The sequence below is a fragment of the Odontesthes bonariensis genome, chromosome 2 (assembly GCF_027942865.1).
Source record: "Odontesthes bonariensis isolate fOdoBon6 chromosome 2, fOdoBon6.hap1, whole genome shotgun sequence".
Lineage (NCBI taxonomy): Eukaryota > Metazoa > Chordata > Actinopteri > Atheriniformes > Atherinopsidae > Odontesthes > Odontesthes bonariensis.
The window spans coordinates 4,820,613-4,846,025 of record NC_134507.1 but is presented as its reverse complement, the minus strand read 5'-3'; the positions used below and the strand labels follow the sequence as shown (position 1 = coordinate 4,846,025).

Below are 25,413 nucleotides of genomic sequence, written 5' to 3'. Positions count from 1 at the left end.
AACTTGCTTATAAGTCCTTTAATATTCCCAGAGTTGTATGCGTCCATAAATATATGAATAACCGCTGGTGGCTCTGCTGGGTTGAGAGAAAACCATCTTGATTTTGTTCCAAGTTGAGTACGATGAAAAACCCTTTGGTCACAAAATCTTTCTCAAAGTTGCGCAGAGCTAAATTCAAGGCCATATAGTCAAAAAATTTAACTTCAAATCATTCCATGCCTGTACACACGCAGGCCAGGTTAGCCATGTGGTCATCAATAAATATGCATCATGGTGTGGGCCAGCATCATTTCTGACCTTCACGCCGACTTTCATTTTATTAGGTAAAATCTAAATGAATTTGTGAAGAACTACTGCATCCAGTTGTTCCACCCTTTCATCGCAATACCTGACCACAAGGCAGAAATCCGATTGATATAGATTGTGGTGAACAAATATCAAGCCTCTTCCTTGGCCTGCTGTAAATTCAGACCCAGACCATGTCAAGGTGCTCTGGGAATCACTCAGCAGGGGGCGTATAACAGCACCCACACGGTCTGGAAACGCAGTGCCAACTCTGGATGGCACTGCGTGGAAAAGGTTCCTCAGAGCCATGTGAGACAGTATAGCTGCTGCAAAATGAGGCCTTTTTATTCTTCTTCTTCTAAATAATAGGACTCCTCTTGTAGCATATTGATACAACTTAAGGACAGTTTTATTATTGAATAAACCTCGTTAGAAAAAAAGCCTGACAAATGAAAAGGTTTAATGAAATGGTTACATTTTTGGAATATGGTTAGGAAAGTAGCAGGTTTGATATATAACATTAGACCACCTGTGCCTGTTTAATGGCCATTCAAAAGCTTTTTTTTTTCAACACTACATCAATTGAAAATTTAAGTTCAATAAGCAAAAATATAAAGAAATAGCCAAAATCACATTTCTTTAGGTATTTACAGATACGTCATTACATAAGACAAAATATTTCACCATCTGACTCCTTGCCAGAAGAAAGTGCTGCTATTTTTAAGCTCTTACTTGGCCCACCAGAAACGAAAGGTTTGATTTCGAAATTGGTTTGTACTTTCTCTCACAAACTTGCACAACCTGCTGTTAAATTTAAGCAAATGTGGGAGGCTGATCTTAACATAACAATTCAAGATGAAATATGGCAACAAGCCTTAAATGACATTCACTATTGCTCTTTTAATGCAAGGTTACAGTTGATTCAGTTCAAGGTCATACACAGGTTACACTATTCAAAATGTAAGCTGCATAAAATCTTCCCCCAAACTTCTCCCATGTGTGAGAGGTGCAAGATATCAGAAAGCACACTTGCACACCAATTTTGGTTATGTCCTGAGATCCTGAAATTGCTCTATTTGGCATATCTAACACTTTAGACAACATGTGGATAGTGGATTATGGTATGGTCATAGCCAAGAGATGCATTCTGAAAATGTGGAAATCTGACTCGCCACCTAAGTTTGAAACCTGGTTGAGGGAGATGGTAGGAATCCCTCACATTGAAAAACTGAGATACGAGATATCTGGCAATGTACAGAAATTTAATGGTGTATGGAGACCTATACTGGAGTATTTGAAACTGTAAGTTAACCCCCCCTGAAAAGTGACTACCCTGACATATGTGATGCGTTTGAGTGGACTTCCAACTCTGACAATATATTAAGCCTGCTTGTATGTTATTTATTCTTCTTATTATTATTTTTGGTATGTTATGGTTTGTGTCAAGGCTTATTATTGTTATTTTTATTGTATGTGTGTGTATGTATATTTTTTTCTACTTTGTAAAATGACAATAAAAATATATATGAAATAAAAATAAATAAATATATATATATATATATATACATATAAAAAAAGAAATGTAGAGTCGTTTCAACTCCACCACAGGAAGTTGAAATAAATATTAAACCCCGTAAAAATGCACTAAACGATGATTGACTTCAAGTGCTAGGCAGCCTTTATAAGACGTGAGTGAAAGAACTGCCCCAGACACGCAGCTGGAAATAATTGTAGTCATTCATTCTGCTGGGCTGCACAGAGCCGCTGGGCTTCAGTGACGTCTGACTTCCTCTGTTGATCATTGTCGTGCGAATGAGTGACAGGAATTTATCTAAAAGAGTAGAGGCATAAAAATGTTTGAAAGAAAGCAAAAAAAAAAAAAAAAAAAAACACAAACAGATACAACAATGACACAAATGGCTTCTCATCTAAAAAAAAAATAAGATATAGTTTTAAAAAACCTGCACCGTCCGGTTTGGACCGCCCTGTTACTTTCGCGCTAACCGGTTCGGACGTCATCACGCTTTCAGAATAAATCCATTAAAAGGAACCCCGGCTACCAATATGATCAATGTTTCTACCAGCTACATTAAAACGATATCAAAATCTCTCGAAATATCTTAGTTTGTATAAAATTGGAGAAAAAATAAATCACTCGTAGGCCGCCATTGTTGTTTACATCGCAATCCTGTCTGGGTAGTGACGTCACAGCGTTGCACTGGGCTTGGTCTGTGGACGTTTATGGATTCCCTGCGAGCAGTCTAATCCACACATTTACAGTAATCTATTTCTTAATGGTGTAAACATTAGAGATAGAAAATGTAATAATAAATGGTTAAGACAGATGATACAAATACCTGTAACTCCAAGGTGTAAAAGTTATTGGAATGGCTTGTTTGCCTATGTTGATTGGGATAAAATTTGGCCTGGCCTTAATAAATATGTACTAAATAATAAAGTCAAGGAAGTTTCATTTAAAATATTACATTTAATTTACCCCACAAACACACTTTTACAAAGATTCAAAATTGATCTGCCAGATTTATGTGTTTTCTGTGGTATTACGTCTGAATCTATTTGTCATTTATTTTACGAATGTTTTTACTCAAGATTTTTTTGGATTGAGGTTGAGCGTCTGTGTTGTGAGGTATGGTCTTGTCATGTTTCTTTAAGTATTAAAGATATTTTACTTTTCTTTGAAAGAGATGATTTTTGTGTACCGTATATCTTTATTTTAAATCTTTTTATAATCTTGGGAAAATACCATATTCATAAATGTAAATGGGTAGGAAGGAAACCATCTTTTGTTGCTTTCAAAAACGAACTCAAATTTTATTTGAACTCTTTAGAAGGACTGAACAGCCAAAATGCCGAAAGGACTATTGGTTTAATGGCAACTTATAATTTTTTTTCCTGTTTTGATTAGTTATTGCACTGTACCCCGCCTTTACAATGTTTGTTTTTGATGTGTTGTTGCAATAAAAAAAAAAAAAAAAAAAAAGTGGAAGTTTATGGATAGAATATGGATCGATTGCTTCTCCCTGAGGTCCAGCCCCCCCGCGACCCGACCGACGGATTCAGCGGTATAGATAATGGATGGATGGATGCTTCTCCCTGTTTACCCGGATGTTGAGTCTGGTTCTTTTTCCACTGAATTTTTTGAAGTTGAATTTTTTTCCACAGATTTTTTTTTTTTCCACTGTTGGTTTTTCAAATTCAAAGTCTGATTTTGATGCTGTAAAAATTCAATATTAGAAATTTGTTTTCAAACTCTGATGGCACAGAAAAACTTCCATACAACTAATAATGTTTAAACCATGTTTATTGGAAAGTATTGTTATATGTTGTTGTTATTTCCAAATTCTAGCTTTTATAGGCCTTTATTTAATTTATTTATTTTTTATTATTCAGAGTAAGTAATAACGCAAATCGTAGACCTGGGAGTTTGTAAAAAAACAACAACGCAGGACTAATTTTTTTACTTTGTTGTAGCAACATTTATTCTGAAGAATCTATCCCGGAAGTGTTGTCTCAGCTCGTCGTCAACGAGGGAAATTAAATTACAGAGGAAAGATTAAAGCAACAAAGTAGCCTCTCTATCATGAGAACTTGGTAGTATATTGAGGTCAGGGGTTATTTCGCGGCGTTAGCACTAGAAGGCAGCTACCAATGTGCCAAAGTCGGGGACATTAACACCCAGACCGCAGTTATATACTCATGTTTTATTGTTTTATTCTGCTATAGAATAGGAAAGCTAACGCTAGCCGGCCAGCCACGCGTAGCTAACTTGCCGAAAGTTTGTTGACACATAAGGAAAAGAAAAAAAAAAACCTCAGCGCAGTCAGCAAAATTTGAAACTTACTATGCGAACATATTAACGCGGTGTTTTGTTTTCAATTTTTGAAAGATACCAGGCAAGTTGTTGTAGTGTTGTAGGAAGCTGTTGGGCATGTCATCGCCTCCCCTTGGTCGCAGGAGTCATGACACGTCAACGAACATATCAGACTGCGACTCGGACGACGAGGTATTTTCTTAGATGTTTTCTCTTAACAGAGGTCTTCTACACCAAACTTCATTCATATTGGAGCTGTCTTTTAATAAATATATATATATATATATATATATATATATGTATATGTGTGTATATATATATATATAAATATATATATATGTATGTATGCATGAATATATATATATGTATATACACATATACATACATATATATGTATGTATATATATATATATATATATATATGTATATGTGTATATATATATATATATATATATGACTATAATAACTGATAACTGACTGAATAATATATAACTGACAACTTTACTGTGATTTGTCACATTTCAACAGCCCAAGCTCCCTCTCAATCAGTTCTATCCATACATCCGTTGTGCCCTTTGCTGCGGTTTCCTTATAGATGCCACCACCATCACAGAGTGCCTGCACACATGTAAGTCTAAACAAAGGCATCCATTAGATCCTGAGTTTATAAAGATCTAAGCCGCCATTCTGTTTGTCACAGATGGGCAATGATTGCCAAATAGTTCAGCCAATATTAACTAATCCAAAAAAAGAATGCTGCTTGAAAATGTACCATTACTATAATTTTTTTTTAATAAATTGTGGTCTGTCTTTTTCTAAGTTTGCAAAAGCTGCATCGTGAAGCATTTCTTCTACAGCAACAGATGTCCCACATGCAGCATCGTGGTCCACCAGACACAGCCCATTTACAACATCAGGTGGGTCACTTACTACTGTCAGACTGGACGAATTCCTTATTTTCTGCAACTGTTTAATGAATAGTTAGACGTCTACCACATTTTCAAATAGCTGAGTTTAGGCAAAGCAGAACTGCATAGAATTAAGATGAAGAGGCATATGGAAGTATTTCGTGTACGTTTTGAAATCCAGTTGCGATCGATGTAATAACAGACCTTTCGAATATGCTGAGAAACTGCTGCCGCTCCTGTATGGACTAAAGCAGACTGTTTTGCTTAATAGGTTTTGTGTTTAATTTGTCATCAGGCCTGACAGACAGCTGCAGGATATTGTTTACAAAATGATTCCCTATCTGGAAGAACGTAAGTATGTCCGTGTGTCAGTGTTTGTTTTTATGCCGATTAGCCACACCGTTAAAACCACTGGGCCCACACCACAAGCATGCCAAATAGACGGTGTGTCTCTACATTATATAACAGCGTATAAGCTTGCACATAAGATAAGATGCACCTGCAAGATCGTCATATTTGCCCCATTTTGGTCATACAGTTTATCAACACTTTTAGCAGACTTATACAACATTGATAGGAAATAATCCCACTGAAATTAGCAAGCTTGTTCGGCTACTTTGTAACATCACAGGTGGATGGGTAACAAACACGGCACATGTCCAAGCAAGGCTGTCTTATTGGTGAGAAGCTATGCCTTCAGCCTTGCAAACCCTCCAAGAAACCCCACAAAACTGATGTTTTGCAGAAACCTTTTGCGGTGTCGCTTTTAAAAAATGTTTTTTTCCTGTTTTGTTTTGCCTAACAATAGGGATGGGAATTGATAAGATTTTTACGATTCCAATTCCATTTTCGATTCTGCTTAACGATTCGGTTCTTTGTCGGTTCCCTTATCGATTCTCATTTGGAGAAAAAGGACGACAAACCGGTCGATTAGCATCAACTTTGTTTAGTTTAGAAGTAACACGAGTCATGACCTCACAAACCCAACAGCGGTGAGGTCCACATTGGTCTATCCTGGCCTGGGTAATGTAACTCTTCCCTGCTCTGGTGAAAGGAGAAGCTGGAGGTAGAGGTGAACTGGGGGTAGTACCACCAGCCTCTGGCTCTGAGCCAGTCAGGCTCTGTCTCTCATGATTTCATCTAAATGTAATGCCTGAGAAGGCATTCATTTAACCTTAACCGTTACTAACAGCAGGTTTTACAATGAGGCAAATGGCGCTAACATGATAGGCAGTGTTAGTTAGTTAGTTAGTTAGTTACCTGCAGTGTTAGCCGAGGACATGCTAACGTTGCTAACGTTGCTGGGTTCAGATTCACCGACGTTAGTCCGGAGCAGATCGAAAACGTGACATTCATTCATAGTTATTGCATGTTGGTAGTATTTCCTCCCTTTGGTGAAATATTCACTTTGCAAGTTGCCCTGTTGTCGTCTTTTTTAGGGATGTGTAACCAAACTTTCGAGCGTTTGTACCGCTTGGGCGCCATGTTTACTGTTGACTGCTGGCTGCGCTGGACTCGCCACGCAACGTTGCGTGGTGACGTCATTCGCGCCCACTGGAATCGATAAGGGAATCGTTTGCAAAATCGCCAAACGATTCCAAGGAATTGAAACACTGGGAACCGGTTCTCAACAAGAACCGGTTTTCGATTTGCATCCCTACCTAACAAGGTTCATATGTCTTAGCAACTTGCTTTGGTGGGTTCTACATACAAACGTTCGGGTTCACTCCCTGGGTAGCCCACCTCATAATAGTCCATGTAGCAACATCTGACGGCGTGTGATACAGCTCATCTTTCATTTACGTACGTTTACATTCATTTGCTATAACCTGTGGACTAAATGTGTGTTTCACGTGAAAATCCTGATTGGAATCACAAACCTTTTCAGTTGTGGTAAACTTAAAGAAAGCTAGCTTTACCTGAAAGAGTCGTAGTACCTGACGTCAGTCTCATTTGTGTTCCACACAGAAGTGTTTGACAGCTGCGATCTTTTGCTTTGCAGGTTTCTCTTATTGGCGCACCATTAGCATCTAAGCTTACAGTGTTAGATTATTCTTACTTATTTAAAAAAATAAATCCTAGGCCCATCCCTAATGTATACGTGTGGACAGAGATCTATGGTCAGCCCTTTTTAAGGTTGTGGCAGACTGGTGGATATGAATTTGCTGTCAGGTGTTATTGACATTGTGTCGTGTTCTATTAACCTTCCATTTTCAAATTAAATTTGAACTCTTTTTCATTTTGTGCAACAGTGGAAAGAGAACAAATGTGTAACTTCTACAAAGAGAGAGGGCTGCCAGTGCCTAAACCAGGTAAAGTAATTCAGCATGAAAGCTTAAGGAAACATTTGTGGCAACATTACTTGAACACCTGTGATTACACACTTTAAGGTACTGCATGTCACTTACGGAGAGGATAATAACTGATCATTCTACAACATGCAGTTCTTGACTGAAGAGTGTGGAACGTTCTAATTTTCTGTTTAAAATATGAATATTTCAGGAATAAAACTGTAAATATGCAGCAGTAAAAGCATGGAAGTCCATGACTTAAACTCGGTGTTGTCTCCCTTCGCAGTGGTTCTTTCCCCTCAATGTCCCGTTGTATCGAGGAGGCAGAAGAAGGATAGCTTTCCCCAGTCCGTGTTTACCATTCCTCCTGAGCTGGACGTGTCTCTGCTTCTGGAGTTTGTTGGGTAAGAACTTACACGGTGCTTTCATGTTCCCAAATATAGCAGCTATTAAAGGTATCCAGCATCTTTGAGTGGAAACACTTAAATGGAACCGAAGGCCCTTACAAGACTTGTGCAGCTGTCGGACAAAAGAAAACCTCGTTTTGTTAATACATTGCAGACCACAACGTAAGTCTCTGCGTATGAGGCTTATTCTGTAACACAGTTGTTCCCAGCCTGGGGTCTTCACACCCTTATAGGGAGTGCCAAAGATTACAGTCTGAGGTCTGAGAGTGGTTGCCAAAATTTGGTCTTGCGTCTGTACTAAATCGTAAACAATTTACTGGATTTTGATTCGTCTCTATTCGGACGAAGCACATGAAACACGCAGAGGTACGTGGATGGTCACATGCACACATGCTTGTGTGGTTTATGGAATTACAGGAACTAAAAAGAATGATTGGGAAAAAGTGCACGTACCACTCCGTTCAAACAGCTGAGTGATACAGCAAAAAGCTGTACAGGGGTCTAGTGAAGCTGGATAGCAGTGTGGGCAGGATAAACTGTTGTCTGTTAAGTTGCCTCTGCACTCAACGCCACGCAATAGGATGGCGCAACAACCAATCAGAGCGATGAAGAAGGATTACGTAGTCAGCGCGACGGAAAGTACATGGTGGAGTGTAGTCTAATGTCAGAGAGGAAAGAATATTATTTTCCTTTTCGACTTTGCCCGTGTGCAGAGTTATCTGTTCGTCTCGCAAAGAAAAATATATATTTAAATCTTCTAGAGTCGCTGCCAAAGCCAAATGGCGCAGCCATTGTTTACCTCTCTCTGGAACTACACACTGAAACGTCGCACCTCTGTCGTCACTAGGTAGCCCGGCCTCCGACCCCGCTCCTCACGATTTGATTGGCCCTAGGGTTGGGCGATGTCTTCTTAATTGGCAGAAGAAGATGTTTACAGTGAAACATCGTGATGGACGATGATATCGTCGTCGTCGGGGGGGGGGTTACGACTTATGGTCAAATAATAATAATAATAAAATTATGATCAAATAATAATAATAAAACGCTAGTATATAAGCTACAGGGTGATGATTCTACACAGACTTCCCAGGCTTTAGCTGTAAGGGGGAAAAAACATCCTTCCATTGCGTTTGAATGGCCCGTGCCAGAATGTCACTATCCGGCTGTTCAGTTGCTCGTTAACACAAACAGCTGATCGCATGGCCGCCCGCAACTCAGTGCATTTAGGCATTTGGAAACTTTCCCAAACTATGGAAAGTAACCAGAAAAAGTAACCAGAGCAGGTTTCCTTTGATGGGAAAAATCGCTAGAAAGTATCTCTGCTATATGCGCTACCAGCACGCCTTCGGAAAGAGTTTTCAGCACCGCGGGCAGTGTGGTCACGCCAGTCCGCAGCTTATTAAAGCCAGACGAGGTCAATACGTTGTTTTTTTTGGCCAGAAACATTGACATGTAAATATGTTGGAATAGGCTGCACCCGTGTCCGCCCTCTTAACATTTTAAGTTATTACAGTTTAGCGCGTTTCGGTACAGGCAAGTCATGCTTTATGTTTGTTTGTTTTATTATTTTTCTTGCGCTTATATTTTTATTATTCTTTCCTTTTGGTGTTCTGCTGTGATATCATAGGCCTATAGTGAAGTGCATGACAAATTATTTTAAAGCTTTTGCAGTAAAAAAAAAAAAGGTAAATGCCATAGCCATTGTGTTTCGGTTTAAAAAAAGTGGCCGTGGCATCACGATGGTTACCATCCATCGTGATGGTGGGTCATAAATGACGATGGACGATATCATCGTCCATCGTCACAACCCTAATTGGCCCGATTAAGTTTCGATTTTCAGCCTCGCAAAACAACCACAACTGACTGGACTGCGCCCGGGAGCAAATTCAATTTGCGGTCGCTAGGGGTGTCTATCAGAATCAGAATCAGAAAAAACTTTATTTATCCCCGAAGGGCAATTAGAAGGGCGAAGAGTGGTCCATTAAAAGAAGAACAAGAAAATGGAATCATAAAGAAAATAAAACACAGAAGGGGGTGACAAAAAATAAATAATGAAAAATAAACAAAGTCTAGATTTCTAGGCTAACCGTGCAGGCTTATTTACGGCCATTTACTCTGCAAATCAGCGTTCTTCAGGAGGAAATGTAAGTTTTTACAAAGTTTGATGCATAGGCCACTTGTTAAAGGACTCATAAGTGCCGTGGCTTCGTTTGCGGCCTCGAAAATGTAAAGCTTGTTCGCCATCAACCTGATGCAGTGTGAAAAAGGGAGAGCACATACACAAAGGTTTGGATTTTCAAAGAACACGCTGTTGCGTTCATACGGGCAAAAACTTCAGCTCCTTATGATAAAAAATGAAGCCTGTAACAGCCAAACATCACACCTGACAGCTCATCTTACTTGTTTGGGTTTTTTTTGGGGAAAGAAAATTCAGAACCAGAAACTGGTTTCAGTAAAGTTTTGGAGATCATTTTCTTAATCAACACGTGCGCACCAGTGTGTGTGTACGGTGGGAGTTGGCACAATTGTTTTGTCATTAGAGAAGATCTTCCAGGGAAAAAAAAAGGTTGGGTACCACTACTCTAACAAGTGAGCAACGGTGGGGCAGAGTAGGTAGAAGCAGAATAGGTGTTCATTATTTATTTTTGCTGTGTATTTGTGTTACAGATGGAAATGTTCTAATGTCATTTTTAAATGAAAACATCTTGCAGTTACATACGTATGCCAGCAGGCTGTCCCATTGTCTCACATGGATTCCATACAGTAACTTGGCATCAAAAAATGTGTGCTCCTCTTGACTGTTTGCTTTGTTTTCAGGGCTGAAGAAGGCATCTCAAACTTTAAGGTAAAGGCTTAAAATCAACAAGTGTTTGGCGCACATTGAACAGTTGCTGTAGGTTGCAGTTATACTGCAGTACGTACAAGGACAAAATGGATGACAAATGAAGAGAGGTCGCACAGCTGCGTCTGCTCTGAGTTGCATATAATTGAATGTAATTTAAAAAGGAGACATCTTTTTTTTTATTTGAGTAAAAATTTGGCACACAGGAATCCTTATTTTAAAGTCATATCAAGTATGCCTGGGATTCAATACTGATGTTTGACAGTTAAAAACAATATGCAGTACTGTGGAAGGATCTTGAGCATATTAACATATGGTATTGTGGGGATCATTTTAGAAGGGAAGAAAAATGGCCCTTTTCAGTAATTAAGGATTTATTTATTTTTTTTTAAATCAGGCATAACAAAAAAATTAAAAATCCCTAAAAATCAATGTTGTTGCTAATCATTGACATATCCCAGACCATAATTATTCCTACTCAATAATTCCACTTTGCATTCCATATTTTGAAAATACTGGCACCTAAAGGCATAAAATTTGGGCTAAAAAGTTCAAATTGGCATCTAAAGGGTTAATTTTTTTTAAATAATTGAAATTTTGGTAGTTATGATCAGAACTGAAGTGGAATAGAAGATTTATGGAAAAATAGTGGAAAAAAATATTAATATATGATGTCCCCTATCAGGGTTAAAGCATTTTCAGACTGTCGCTCCGCTCTAATAGAATCCTGACTTTATAACTGGAGCGTCATGTGACAAAATCGCCATTCAAGTAACTTTAAGAGAACGTCCGTGCAGGGAATTTAGCTGTACTTACATGTACGGTGGTCACCCACAGAGAACGTTAGAAGCAGCGGAATATCTTTAACATTTTCTCACACAGTCCATATCGTTGCGCTGTCAGACACACTTCAGAGAACTACTGGATTCCCCTCTCATGCATGTATTCTGGGACAAGGACGATGGACCACTTAAATAGCCAAGTAGACTGTAACCGTAGCTTGAGTTAAAGGGGAACTCCGGGGCATTTGAAGCGCATTTCCATTGCTAGAGGTTGTCAAATACTGATAGTAGGACACAGACGGGTGCAAATCTGCGCTCCCTGTGTGGAGATCGCGCTGTTCGGACACCCTGTCATGCGAGGCTAATACGTGGTGGCTAAGGGGCAACTGATAACCCTTCCACGTAAAACAACAACTCGCACATTGCAGAAACGTCACACCACTTTATAACCCATCCGACAATAAAGTCACAAGCCTTACCATCAAAACCATATGCATGGTTCTCACATTACTGGCATGGGGACGTTACAAAACAACTTTATAAACAGCATGTAACTCACCGGTTAGTTGTAGGCTCGCGCATGTGAAAGCCCAAAAGAGTCGATGGACGATAATCCCATATACAAAACAATTATCTTCTCTAGAAAAACTGCGTTCAAGTATTTAAAACATTACAACAATACATGCCCAGTAATATTGTTGTAATGTTTTAAATACTTGAACGCAGTTTTTCTAGAGAAGATTAATTGCTTTGTATATGGGATTATCGTCCATCGACTCTTTTGGGCTTTCACATGCGCGAGCCTACAACCAGCCGGTGAGTTACATGCTGTTTATAAAGTTGTTTTGTAACGTCCCCATGCCAGTAATGTGAGAACCATGCATATGGTTTTGATGGTAAGGCTTGTGACTTTATTGTCGGATGGGTTATAAAGTGGTGTGACGTTTCTGCAGTGTGCAAGTTGTTGTTTTACGTGGAAGGGTTAGCGCTTGCCCCGTAGCCACCACGTATTAGCCTCGCATGACAGGCTGAGCGAACAGCGCTATCTCCGCACAGGGAGCGCCGATTTGCACCTGTCTGTGTCCTACTATCAGTATTTGACAACCTCTAGCAATGGGAATGCGCTTCAAATGCCCCGGAGTTCCCCTTTAAAGGGATCAATTTACGGGATGTTGGGAGTACATACGTTGAGTTGACATCAAAATCATGTCATTCGGATGTGTTTTGAGAATTTCGATTTGACCGTTTTTAGCCAAAAGTCGTTAGCCTGGAAGTGAGAGAGGCATATCATTTCGCCGCTACAAAACGCTATTTTTATACCTCTTCTACAGCTCCAAACAACATAACACTTACGTGGTAGTGAGTAGAGGGTCCCTAAAGTCAAACCGAAGTGTCCCGAGGTCTTCATGTGGTCGGATAGAGAGTCCAGAATGAATTTAATCAAGCCAGTACCTTTCCAGAAATGTTGCTGGTGCAGCTGCCGCTTAAGACCGTGGTGAAGTTGGTTTGATATTGAATATTTGGATATTCGACACCTCCCAAGCCTTGTGAACTAGTGACTTGGGAGGTATGGGAAAAAAAAGACACCTTATTTCCTTATTGTGAATATCCAATATCAAACCAACTTCACCACGGTCTTTAGCGGCAGCTGCAGCAGCAACATGCATTCATCTCCAGCAGACTCCATCACTGTAACGCTCTTTTAACTGGACTTCCCAAAAAGAGCATTAAACATCTGCAGCTCATCCAGAACGCTGCTGCTGGAGTTTTAACCCGGACTAAGAGATCTGAACACATCACAGCAGCTAACCATTTTATCTCTGTTTAGCCACTAGAGAGGCGGTACGTCCGTGTGTCCGGTGAGGCCACAATCCGCCACGTAGAGCTGTTCATCAGGAGGAAGATGGAGCTGAGTCCAACATGCCAGGTGAGTTGTATGACTGCCCCAAAAACATGGGCACAATCCGGTGCTTTGGTTTCTAAAAGGAGAAACTGGCACCCGGAGAGAGGACGAGGTCCCCATTCCTCTCACTGAGTCGAGGGAGACGCCGGTCGACCTGGATTTACTGTTTAAAAGGACTTTGGTGCCTGCAGCAAAGCAGCTGCTTCTTTTCTCTCGGTCTGGGAGAGTCGGATATTCTCACACCTGTACAACATACTCCTGAAACATCCCAAAGTGTTGTTTTACTTACGTTCAAGTCATTTATTATTATAAAGTAGGGCTGGGCGAGTTAACTCGTTATTATCGCGTTAACTCTTTAATTATTTAACGCCGATAAATATGTTATTGCGCATTAACGCATGTTTTATTATTTATTTTATTATTGTAAAAGTCTGTTGCTCACAGGCTTTTATTTTGTAAAAGTCTGTTGCTCACAGGCTTTTATTTTGTAAAAGTCTGTTGCTGTCTGCTGCGGAACAGGAAAAGAAAGTAATCGGCGGATCCACCAAACATGGAGAAGGGTACGGAACTTTTACTCGGCCATTTTCATGTTAAAGTTCTTCCAGACGGCGGAGTCGACAGAACCAAAGTCATCTGTAAACACTGCCAAGTTGAATTGTCTTCTCAGCGTAGTAGTTCCAGTCTAAAATATCACTTAAAGGCAAAACACACAACTGATAGCAGCAAGTCATTCAAGGAAACAGACAGTGGAGCGAGGCTTCTACATAAAAACTACAGAAAGATGCTGATGTTAAAAGTGTGTTTGCACAACAAATGTTATGGCACTTTCATTCATATGGCAGCACATTTAAAATAAAACTAAATGCTAAAAGCTATACACTACTTTTGGATTCATTTTTGGATTTTGCGTACAAATGCGATTAATCATGATTAATCAGGGAAATCATGTGATTAATTAGATTAAAAACTTTAATCGTTGCCCAGCTCTGTTATAAAGTCATACATTTTCATTACAGCGAGACCACATCTGCCTCAGAGAGATGGACAAGCTTTAATAGAAAGCTTGTGTTCGGAAGTGTCCTACTTTCCCCAACAGAAATGTCCAGGTGTGATCAGGTGACGCAGTGCGGGGGCGTGTTTAGTAACGCGGGGATGGAGATTAGCAGCTTAGACTGATTTCCTGCTCTCAGTGCTGCACTGCTGGGATCAGTCTGGGCAAACCTGGAGGTCACTGTTCACTCGAGCACAGTGAACTTTGCCGTGACAGCACTTTTTCCATTGTGGAACTGACTAAAAACAGTTGAAAGTTTGAGTCTACCCGATGTCCTTCCAGTTTTTCACTAATCGAGACATTTAGAGTAATTTGAGTGCTTTGATGAGTTGAGATTGAAATGCGGTCGCTTCAGGTGAATTAAAACAGTGAGATTTTCTACATTTTAAGACTTTTTAAAAAGAATTCTATGTATTTCTTTTCAAACCCAACAGCGAGTGTTGCTTCTGTAATGGTGGGAAATGCTTGTGCTCCCCGCAGGTGGATGTGGTGTGCGGAGATCACCTCCTAGATCATTATCAGTCACTGAAAGACATACAGCGCTCTGTGGGTGAAGACGCACTACAGGTAAAAGAAAAAAAAAAAAACTGCACAGCAGAAACAGCCCTGACGATTTCAGCTTGAGAAGGTTTGAAATAATGAGTGTTTGTCCGGTTCTGCTTTGCCTCAGGACGGCCTGTTGGTGCTCCACTTCGGCTTGGTCCTGCCCACGCAGCCGTGAACACAAGAAGCAGATTTAGGGTTTTTGGGGGCTTTTTTTTGGATTTTTTGGACCGATTCTTTCGATAACAAGGAGTAAAAATGTGTTCTTTGTTATTCTAACCATCAGCTTTACTACTTAACCATTGTCAGGATCTGCTGACCAAACATTTGATCAACCCTTTAAACTGAATGTAGCGGGGTTTAGCGGGCTGCTGACAAAGCTTTTAAGTGTTGGAGGAAAGCATCTAAAACTCAGATTGTTTTTGATTGTTTAGATTTATTTTTCTTTCTGTATGAACATTCTGGCTTGAAAAAGGAAGCTTATCTTTTCATAGCGAAGCATCTCATTTTCAGCCAACATCATTCTGATTCTTCTTCAGGACAACCCTTGTGTCTTGTGGCCTGATTTTGCAGGACGCATATTTACTGTACCAGCATGTACGAAATGTATTTTGCTGAATTTCTTGGAAGGTTTTGTTGAGTTACAGGAATGTGACTGCTGCTGGAGCTGAAACTGGACTAAACTGCTATTTATGGCTCAGAAACTCTTGACTATTTTAAGGCAACACAAGTTGACATCCTTCTTGTTTCACCTATTTATTTGGGTACCACAACCTGTATTTATCAATCACCTCGTGAGTTAACTGTGACTTTTCAAAGGGCTTCATGCAAAAGGGCTACAACTACCAAAGGTCTGTATATGTGAATAGAGCTCAGATGTACAGTACTAAGTTGCAGCCTGCCTCCTATTGATTTAGGCCTTTTTAAGGCCGTCTGATGTAAACTGATGAAACTGACTCGATGAGAAATGCTTTCATTGCAACAAAGAGGTTATTTAAAAGGACTTTGTAGAAAAATCTATTTGATATAGCTTTGGAGCAAATAGATTTTCTACTTGCTTTTGTTAGTTTGAAATAATAAACGCTGAATAATTCCTAATTTGCTCATGTCTGCTGTTTTTATGTGGGGTGTTGGATATGGATATGATGGGCAAAAATAAAAGTAAAACACCTGGAATAAACTGAGCAATTGATCAGAGGGTCAATTGGTCAGGTCTAGGTTTAGCATCGTTGCGTGTATATAATTCATTTTATTTTTTTTTCCAAGATAACAATGCATCACACCATTCGTACAAGGTCTCGACAAAGAAATTTGTGCTGCTATGGACAGAAATGGATGTTCAGGCATTGCATACGTTTAAGGAATTCATACCACTGTTTGGACAACAGAGAACCTGCAAAATTCGGATAAAAGCCATCGTGTGTCCTTTGATGTGCATAGGAGCTTAGATGGGCTTGTGGTTGGATCTTACAGAGGAGCCTACTGGAATGTAAAAGGCATGATAAAGGTATATCGTTTGATATCTTTGTTTAAAACAATAGGGCTATGGGTATTAAATTGAGAAAATATGATTGGAAGAAGCTCCACTGGTTGAGGAAGCGGCCCATGTGCACGAAATGTTCAAGCTGCCAGTCTTTAATGCATTGTGTAATCCTTGAGAGCAAAATTGCGATCGGTCAAATAAATCTCAATCATCCACACCTGGATCAGGGCATCAGATCCCGAACCGATACATATTTCACCAAAGGTCGTCCTTGAAACCTTGTCAGTTGTATCAATTCCTTCATCATACAGTAGTTGCCTTCACAGGCTGGGCATTTGTCGTGCACCAAACTTAAGAATTTTCAGCTCTTTTCATTGTAACTCGTTTTATGGAGCAACTTGACTCCACTCTCTCTTCAACATGGTGTGTTTCATTGAAATCTGCCCTACAACTTAGAGCTACCATGCCAACATATAATGGATACAAATGGCACACAATAACTCATGACCCTTGGTTATTACTGTACTCGGGGCACAGTGCACCAACACAAGGTCGGACAATAGGCCCGACCTTGTGCTGGCAGTGGGACACTATCAGATACGCTTTATGAACACCACTCAACAGTAGGCATAACTAGTGCAGTCCTCACATCTGTCTGGAAGAACTTATGAGCGCACATAAAAGCACAGGAATCAATTTGCCAGTCATATATGATTGTTAATATTTTCCATTTTCTAGCATAGACTTCTGACTGTGCGTGTGTTACAACATTCAAACAGTTTTTTTGCTTTTTAGATCCGTAAAACAAACACAAAAGAATAACCAGCAGTGACGGCCACATGTCTAGAATGCTTCAAAGTCCACTGACAACACAGCGAAGAGGTGAATCTATAGCTTCTGAGGTTTATCCGAGCAATCTCCCGCTCTTTTTTTTTTTTTTTTTCCCTCCTATTATAACGCAGCTCTATGTGCAACCTCGGAACAGCTAAATGAAAACGAACATTAACATTTGTCTGGTCACACAGTTTATGGTGGTGCGTTATCTGCACCCCACCCGAGATGTGCTCACGTGCCGGTTTCGATTTTCCAAGTTAGTTTCCTTTCCTTAATGTTGCAGATGTGACGAGATCTATTGACGAGTCTTTCGATTCTAAGAGAACGCGATGTGTTCACGTTCCAAAACTATGTTTAAAGTCCAAAAGATAATCTCAGTATTGATGTCTAATTTAAAACATTTGGATTACTGTTGCCCTAAAAAGTATCATGTTACTATGAACTCGCTATGCATGGATCTCTTCTCACAAGTTGCCTGTCTGTGCTCAGTTGTTGGAGTTGATGTCTGCCTCATCTTTATCCTCGCTGATATCTTTGAAGCTTTCCTTCTTGGCTCCTTCTTTCTCCCTTTGGGTGCTCCTGGAGGAGCTGGCTGCAGCTCGAGGCTGGTAGCTGTAGCTGGCAGAGCTGAACGACACCCCTGAGTTAAAGTGAGTTTCCTCCCCCTCCAGCAATTTCCTGACGGAATCAAACCAAATAAACAACATTTAGTAGTCAAGACTGTTTCAAGGAAACTGATTAAAAAAAGAGTCAACACATTGCTCTGTATATTGCTGCATTTTCTTGAATCCAGTACCTATAAGCAGCTATCTCTATGTCCAGGGCCATCTTGACATTGAGCAGGTCTTGATAGTCCCTCAGGTGCTGAGCCATCTCGCCCTTCAGGTTCCTAAGCTCAGTATCTAGGTGGCTAATGGTGTCCTGGTACAATTGAAATGAGAAAAAAAAAGAAGAAAAAAAGTTAGATATTTTCAGTGCACAGTTTTAAGTTTCTCTGTGACACAACGAGAATAACCACATCTTAAAAGATATTCGCTAGATAAAGTTTCCAGTGATACATGTAAAATGGCCATCTGACGTTTAATAGGGGATTTCCTTTTTTGCCTCAACAACCTTTAAGGGCTTAGGTTTCTCTCCTGTAAAAAGACAGATGACCGTCCCGCATTTAGCAGATCAGACATTAATCCAATAGACGCAAGGAGTTAGTTTGTCTCTTAAGCCCCAGGCACCTGCTGGACTTCCAACCACACGCTAAACGCCATTGGCTTGACCTCACAGCGAACTTGAATGAGATTAACTGTTACCTGAAAGAAAGCCAGAACTTTGTCTTTTAAAAGTGATTGTCAATACAGGCAGGATTTATTTATTTTTCATTTCCCCACATTTGAGCCTCATCATGCCCAGTGGAGCCTCCTCTCGCAGTCCAAAGACGTGCATCTAAGTCTTAGTGGGGATTCTAATCTGACTATGCATTACTGCCTGTTTCCCTTTGCTAGCTTTTTGGTGGACTGGTCCAACTTGTACCCCGCGTCTCGCCCCTATTGCAGGCTCCAGGATGAATCGAGTATACAAAATTAAAGGGTGACCATTCACATTTCTTACCAAACTGTAGATGAGTAGATTGGTACCATACCCACGTCTGTCCGCTAAGTATAAAGCTACAGACAGCAACTGATTAGCTTAGCTTAGTACAAATATATAAAATTTTGGTTGACAGTATTTGTGCATTATATCTGTTTTGTCTTGTCTTCATTCAAAATGCTAGCCTCATTCTGACAGTTATAAATCCTCTAAAAACTCATCGCCGTTCCTCCAAATTGTAAATTTTGAAGTTTTTGTCAGAAAGAAAACAGGGATGGAGATGCTAATCTGACCTTGCCGACATCTCTGCCCTCCAGCAGCTGACACAAACTTCCCTTTTCCCTGCTAAGCAAAGACCGATTTCAGTATTGATGTAATTCAGCCATACATTTATGTGTCCAATGTGTTCTAATAGTAAAGCTCCGAAAGAAAAATCTTCTGCTATATGTATTTGAACCAGAGAGCAGTTCTCAACAAAAGTAGAGGGAATTCTAAAAAGTCTTATGCACACAGAAGTATCATAGTGCATTCACTTGCTATGCTTTCAACAATCCAGGTGCTGCTAGCTCAATAAGCCAGACTAACTCAGAGCTGCTGGTTAGTCTGGCGATCCAAGAAGAAGTCCAGTTCACGGAATTAGTAGGACCGGAAGCCTGCTTGCCAGGGAAGCCGCTAGCGTCGGGCTAGGCCTGGCACTCCCAAAACTAGTGGCCCCCACAATTAGCTCCCGTTTGTCTGGGGGCAAGCTTCATGTAGCCTCCCACAACTTGCAAAGCAACAAGGGTCTTTGCTTGGCTGGAGTTCTGCTTTGTTCTTCACTTAGCATGTGCTACCTTCGCCTCACCTTACTACCTTCTCATTTAATCATCTGCTCACTGCTCATGCAAATTAGCTGTCCTGCCCCAACCTGCAAAAAGTCAGGATTGGCTAGCTTAGGTTCCTCCAAATAGTCTACGTAGAACATACAGCCTCTCTGACTCATTTTACTTATATGTATCGTAACACAGTAAAAAACACCTTGTGGACATGGTAAAAAGGCTAAAAACTAGAATTTTAGTGGGGGGGGTTTAAAGAATGCCTTGTGCTCACTTTCAGGCATAGATTTATATTTTGGGGGTTAATTAAATAAGGTTAAAGTAACCAAAGAGAAGCCCGTACTGCAGACTAAACGTTTCAGGCGGTTCAGGAGACGTGTCTTCTGTGATGTAGATGTCACCAATGAATTTAACACTGAAATGGTGAGTTGAGAGTAAACTCACTGTACTTTTTAATAATTACGATTGCTTGCCTGCATGGCTGTGACCTCGGCATTATGTGTATCCTCCATCTCCGTGATCTGTCTCTCCAGAGACTCGTTGGCGCCCCTCAGGGTCTCTATCTCGACGGTCTTGGACTGCAGCTGCCTCCTGAACTCATTGATCTCCTCTCTGCTGGCCTTCATGGCCTCGTTGCTCCTTGTGGCTTGCTCACTGAGGTTTGTGAACTTGGTGTTGTACCATTCCTCGGCTGACTGTAGATTTTTGGAGGAGATGGACTCATATTGGTTGCGGATCTCCTTCAGAGCTGAGGTCAGGTCGGGCTTGGCGAGCTCCAGCTCCACGGAGACCTGCTGCGCCTCCATCATGCCGCTCAGCTCCTCGATTTCCTCTTCGTGCACCTTCTTCATGAAAGAGATTTCGTCCAACAGCGACTCCACCCGGCGCTCCAGGTCCAGGCGGACAGATGTGGCATCATCTACATCCTTCCTGAAGGACCTCAAGGCCTGTTCGGCTTCCTCCCGCGCCCTCACCTCTTCATCATACTTCCCGATGAGCTTCTGAAATGAGAAGATGACAAAGTGAGAGAAGGATAGGTTTGAGAAAAATGATAAGATAATGAAAGGTAAAAATACTGAGATGAAGATGAAAAGTAATTTACGGAGCCCCTAAAGGGACATGGAGGGATTTTTTTTTTTTGCGGGATCTCGCAAAAGTATCGCGAGATCTCGCAAAAGTATCGCGAGATCTCGCAAAAGTATCGCGGGATCTCGCAAAAGTATCGCGGGATCTCGCAAAAAGTATTGCGGGATCTCGCAAAAAGTATTGCGGGATCTCGCGAAAAGTATTGCGGGATCTTGCGAAAAGTATTGCGGGATCTTGCGAAAAGTATTGCGGGATCTCGCAAAAGTATTGCGGGATCTCGCAAAAAGTATTGCGAGATCTCGCAAAAAGTATTGCGGGATCTCGCAAAAAGTATTGCGGGATCTCGCAAAAAGTATTGCGAGATCTCGCAAAAAGTATTGCGAGATCTCGCAAAAGTATTGCGGGATCTCGCAAAAGTATGCGGGATCTCGCAAAAAGTATTGCGGGATCTCGCAAAAGTATGCGGGATCTCGCAAAAAGTATTGCGAGATCTCGCAAAAGTATGCGGGATCTCGCAAAAGTATGCGGGATCTCGCAAAAGTATTGCGAGATCTCGCAAAAGTATGCGGGATCTCGCAAAAGTATGCGGGATCTCGCAAAAGTATTGCGGGATCTCGCAAAAAGTATTGCGAGATCTCTCAAAAGTATTGCGGGATCTCGCAAAAGTATTGCGGGATCTCGCAAAAGTATTGCGGGATCTTGCAAAAAGTATTGCGGGATCTCGCAAAAAGTATTGCGAGATCTCGCAAAAAGTATTGCGGGATCTCGCAAAAGTATGCGGGATCTCGCAAAAGTATGCGGGATCTCGCAAAAGTATTGCGAGATCTCGCAAAAGTATGCGGGATCTCGCAAAAGTATGCGGGATCTCGCAAAAGTATTGCGGGATCTCGCAAAAAGTATTGCGAGATCTCTCAAAAGTATTGCGGGATCTCGCAAAAGTATTGCGGGATCTCGCAAAAGTATTGCGGGATCTTGCAAAAAGTATTGCGAGATCTCGCAAAAAGTATTGCGGGATCTCGCAAAAAGTATTGCGGGATCTCGCAAAAAGTATTGCGGGATCTCGCAAAAAGTTTTTTTTCCCACGTCAGTGAACCGGAAGTAAAACAGACACAGCGATGGAGAAGCCTATCCATCATCCGTAGACTTATGTCAAAGCCATGTCTACGTGCAAGAACGGATTTGATGTCTTTATATGTTAGGCCAATACTAAAATAGAAATCAATAAACTTCTCCCACAGATGATGGGTAGGCTCCTCCATCGCTGTGTCTGTTTTACTTCCGGTTCACTGACGTGGGAAAAAAACTTTTGCGAGATCTCGCAAAAAAAAAATCCCTCCATGTCCCTTTAGGGGCTCCGTACTAATTACACTAAAGTTGATCAGAGCTTGAGAAACTATATTTCAAAAGAGAGGATTGTGGATGAGAGGAGTGGAGGAGTGAAAGGTCGGGATTTCTGTGGGGGGGGGGCGCTGGGTTCGTGTCACATAAATACGAGTATGATCAAACAACAAAAACAGTGGCTGTGTTCGAAACCGCCTACTACATACTACATACTTGAAAACGGCATACTCATCGATCAGACAGTGTGCAGAGCGTTTACACACAGTGCACTTCACTCCTGCCCGAGGCGAAATCAGCCGGCCTGAAAAGCTGATTTCGCTTAAGCTATAAACTCTGTAAATATATAACTTTAGCAACATTTGAAACATTTTTAGGCGAGAAAGTAGTCATTTAGACCCCTAAGGTGTTGAAAATCTGACAAAATACCGGCTATTTACAATTTTGTTCCCACAAATTCGGCGCTGCTAAAGCTAGCCGCAGTGAGCAACGCACTTCCGGTTATGCCGTTTTGACTGCTCTCGTCCAGTTAACGGAATTTGACCGTTCAAATGGCGATGGTCAACGTCACGTTACGTTGCATCTTGGGTAGTTTGAGTGTGACAAGTAACCTCATGATGAATACTCAACATTTCAGCGAATCTAGTATGCATCTAGTGTACATCCGGGAACTTAAAAAAGTATGACTAGTAGGACTAGTAGGAGAAGTAGGCGGTTTCGAACACAGCCAGTGTCCTCATCAGAAGCGTTCATCCTCACCTGCAGCTCGTCCTCCATGTTGTTCCTCTCTATGAGGATGTGGTTCTTGTCCCTGCTCAGATCCTCCAGCTGGGAGCGCAGGTCGCTCATCTCCTGCTGGTAGCGATGAGCGACGCGGGACGGCTCGCTGTGCTTCTGACGCAGAGTCACCAGCTCCGTCTCCAGCACTTTGTTCTGCTGCTCCAAATGTCGGACTTTATCGATGAACATGGCAAAGCGGTCATTCAGACCCTGGGGCAACAAGGTGAACATTTGTCTTTAGTACAGTCCTGTAGAGTGGAGTCGATCATTTCCATTACAAACCAAATTCCTGCATTTTTTATTTACTGAAGCTAGGGCACTTGGGTGTTAACAGGGAAATGTGGATGGCAGGCAGATCAGTGCAGCACCCATAGCCCTCTTTTCTGAAATAATGACTTGAAATAGATTCAGTTTGTGGTTTAGCATCTTGGTGCAATATGCAAGGCCTTCAATGAAAAGGACACTTGCAGGATGGGAAAGTATATTTTCTCTTTATATAAATCACGGTGCCTTTCCAGAGTTGCAAATCGCCACTTCCTGAGGCACCGATACACCCTCACACCATCAGAGATGGATGTTTTTGAGTTGAGTCCCGTTCAAATTCTTGGAAAATTTATAATGAAAACTCTGCCTCTAAGGTGCTCTTTTAATACCCAGCCGTGTAACTGACCTGCTGCCATTTCACCTAATTGGTGGCAACATGTCCACTTACTTTTCCAGTCTTTGCTGCCCCAATCCCAGCTTTTTTGTGACGTGTCCCTGCCATCAAATTCGAGATGAGCCAATACTTTTAATAAAAATAAGTCAAATGTTTCACTCTGAACTCTTGACCTATTTACTGTGTTCGAGTTGAATATTGGTTTATGAGATTTGCAAATCATCACATTCTATTTTTTATTTTTTTTAACCATAATTGGAGTTGGGACTGAGGATACAGAGTGATTCTTTGAGACTGGATGTTGCTTTTGTGCGAGTTTATATCTCTTGGTGGTATTTCTAATTTAATCATGTTTTCTGGTCAGTTTGAATTTATTTCTGGGTCTATTTCATCATAAATAAATAAATAAATCCAGCAATAATATAATACAAAAAAAAAAAAAAGGCAAAATAGGGCCTATGCTCAGGGACCCAAGTGGGCAGTGACATTTCTATTATCACCCAGGGGCAAGGCTCACCACCGTGAGATAGCTCGGCACCCCCTGGCTCAGCACATTTTTAAAATATTATATTGTGCAAAAACACTTTTTTTTTGCTCAAGGATGCATTATTTTAGTGACCATTTTATTTATTTTCTAGCATTTGTTTTTGTTTTAACTCTTTACTCCCAAAATAAATGTTGAGTTATCTTCAATATTTGTCTCAGGCTCTCTGTTATCCCTGTCCAAGCCACAGTCTTTTGAAATGAAGAGGTCAAAATGGAATGCTGTAGGGGAAAACACTACTCAAAGCAAAACTAATACGGCTCCAAAATTTATAAATGTACCAGTTTGCCTCAATTCGTGAAAAATAATGTGCCTCTGTGAGCATTGGTGGCTGGGCCCCCCTAAAGACCAGATCCTAAAATCGCCCCTGTTATCATCATTATTATTATCGAAATAATTCAGGTCAAAATTAGGCTACCTCAAGTAAAACGGAAATTTTAGTCACTAATCACACGATCACATTTGTGGATCACTTCATCTGAAACTGATATTAGGACCTGGAGCGGATTTGTGAGGCTGCTGAAACATGGAGCCAGTCTTTATCACACCTACCTGCAGCTGCTCCTTCTCGTTGGTTCTGATAACTTTGAATTCATTGTTGACCACAGAGGTTTGGCTCAAGTCGAGCGAGCCGGTGGGCACCAGCTGGAACGGAGCGGAGGAGCCTCCGACGCGTCTGTACAGGCTGACGGAGGACGCGGCGCTGCGGGACGCGGTGGACCTGAGCCCCGCGGAGCCCCGGGGAGACGCGCCGTTCATCCGGGAGGACGAGATGGAGTACCTGGGGGAATCCCCGAAAATCTTCCGATAGGACGACGAGGTGTAGCGGTCTCCGTAGTTCATCTTTGTTGTGAGTCAAAGACTAAACTGGCCGACTTAAAGAGCTTTACGGGAGCTTATAAACCGAGGGCTGCGGGAGGAGCGAACTATTTAACGCATTTCGTCCTGTGAAGGTGTTGAAGGAATCGACCATTTGCAGATGCAGCCAGGGGCGGAGCAGTGATTTTAAATGTGGGGGTGTTCCGGGGGGGGCACATGAGCGCCACATCAAGCCCAGAGACACGACGCTGAAGTTGGCATCCGATTCGCGAATAAAATGAATAGGCATAAAGGGCCATTTCACTGCATTTTATGCATTTTGATCGCCCTAAACTAAGTCCTGTATGGAAACTACAATAGTTTCACTGCTCAAATCTGGATAGAATTACTCTAAAGAGGCTATAGACTCATTAAAACCTTGTTTGGGATTTGTGAAACCTTTTTCTGATTTGTGAAAATGCAGAACAAGGCCATTTTACTGCTTTTTTTTTTGTATTCTCTTCACCCTAAACTAGGTCCTGTATGGAAACTACGATAGTTAGACTGCTCAAATCTGGATGGAATTATTCTAGAGAGGGCACACTGTCTTTAAAACACATTGTACGTTGGTGCATTACCAGGGTGGGCAAAC

The 25,413-nt window shown here is 41.2% G+C and overlaps 2 protein-coding genes across 2 annotated transcripts; one reads left to right on the top strand and one right to left on the bottom strand.

Annotated features, from left to right (window-relative positions):
• The first annotated feature begins 3,833 nt into the window (after positions 1 to 3,833).
• On the top strand, positions 3,834 to 15,945 carry pcgf6 (polycomb group ring finger 6). Its single transcript, XM_075474623.1, has 10 exons — positions 3,834 to 4,309; positions 4,646 to 4,745; positions 4,938 to 5,034; positions 5,321 to 5,376; positions 7,278 to 7,337; positions 7,603 to 7,720; positions 10,541 to 10,568; positions 13,176 to 13,274; positions 14,782 to 14,868; positions 14,972 to 15,945. Exons 1-10 carry the CDS (start codon positions 4,235 to 4,237, stop codon positions 15,020 to 15,022), a joined length of 771 nt encoding a protein of 256 aa, XP_075330738.1. The 5' UTR covers positions 3,834 to 4,234; the 3' UTR covers positions 15,023 to 15,945.
• A 145-nt stretch (positions 15,946 to 16,090) lies between these two features.
• LOC142399070 (alpha-internexin-like) lies at positions 16,091 to 24,937 on the bottom strand. Its single transcript, XM_075483456.1, has 5 exons — positions 24,516 to 24,937; positions 22,741 to 22,971; positions 20,031 to 20,558; positions 17,958 to 18,082; positions 16,091 to 17,839 (listed from the first exon to the last, which is right to left on the bottom strand). Exons 1-5 carry the CDS (start codon positions 24,804 to 24,806, stop codon positions 17,647 to 17,649), a joined length of 1,368 nt encoding a protein of 455 aa, XP_075339571.1. The 5' UTR covers positions 24,807 to 24,937; the 3' UTR covers positions 16,091 to 17,646.
• Positions 24,938 to 25,413: the final 476 nt, after the last annotated feature.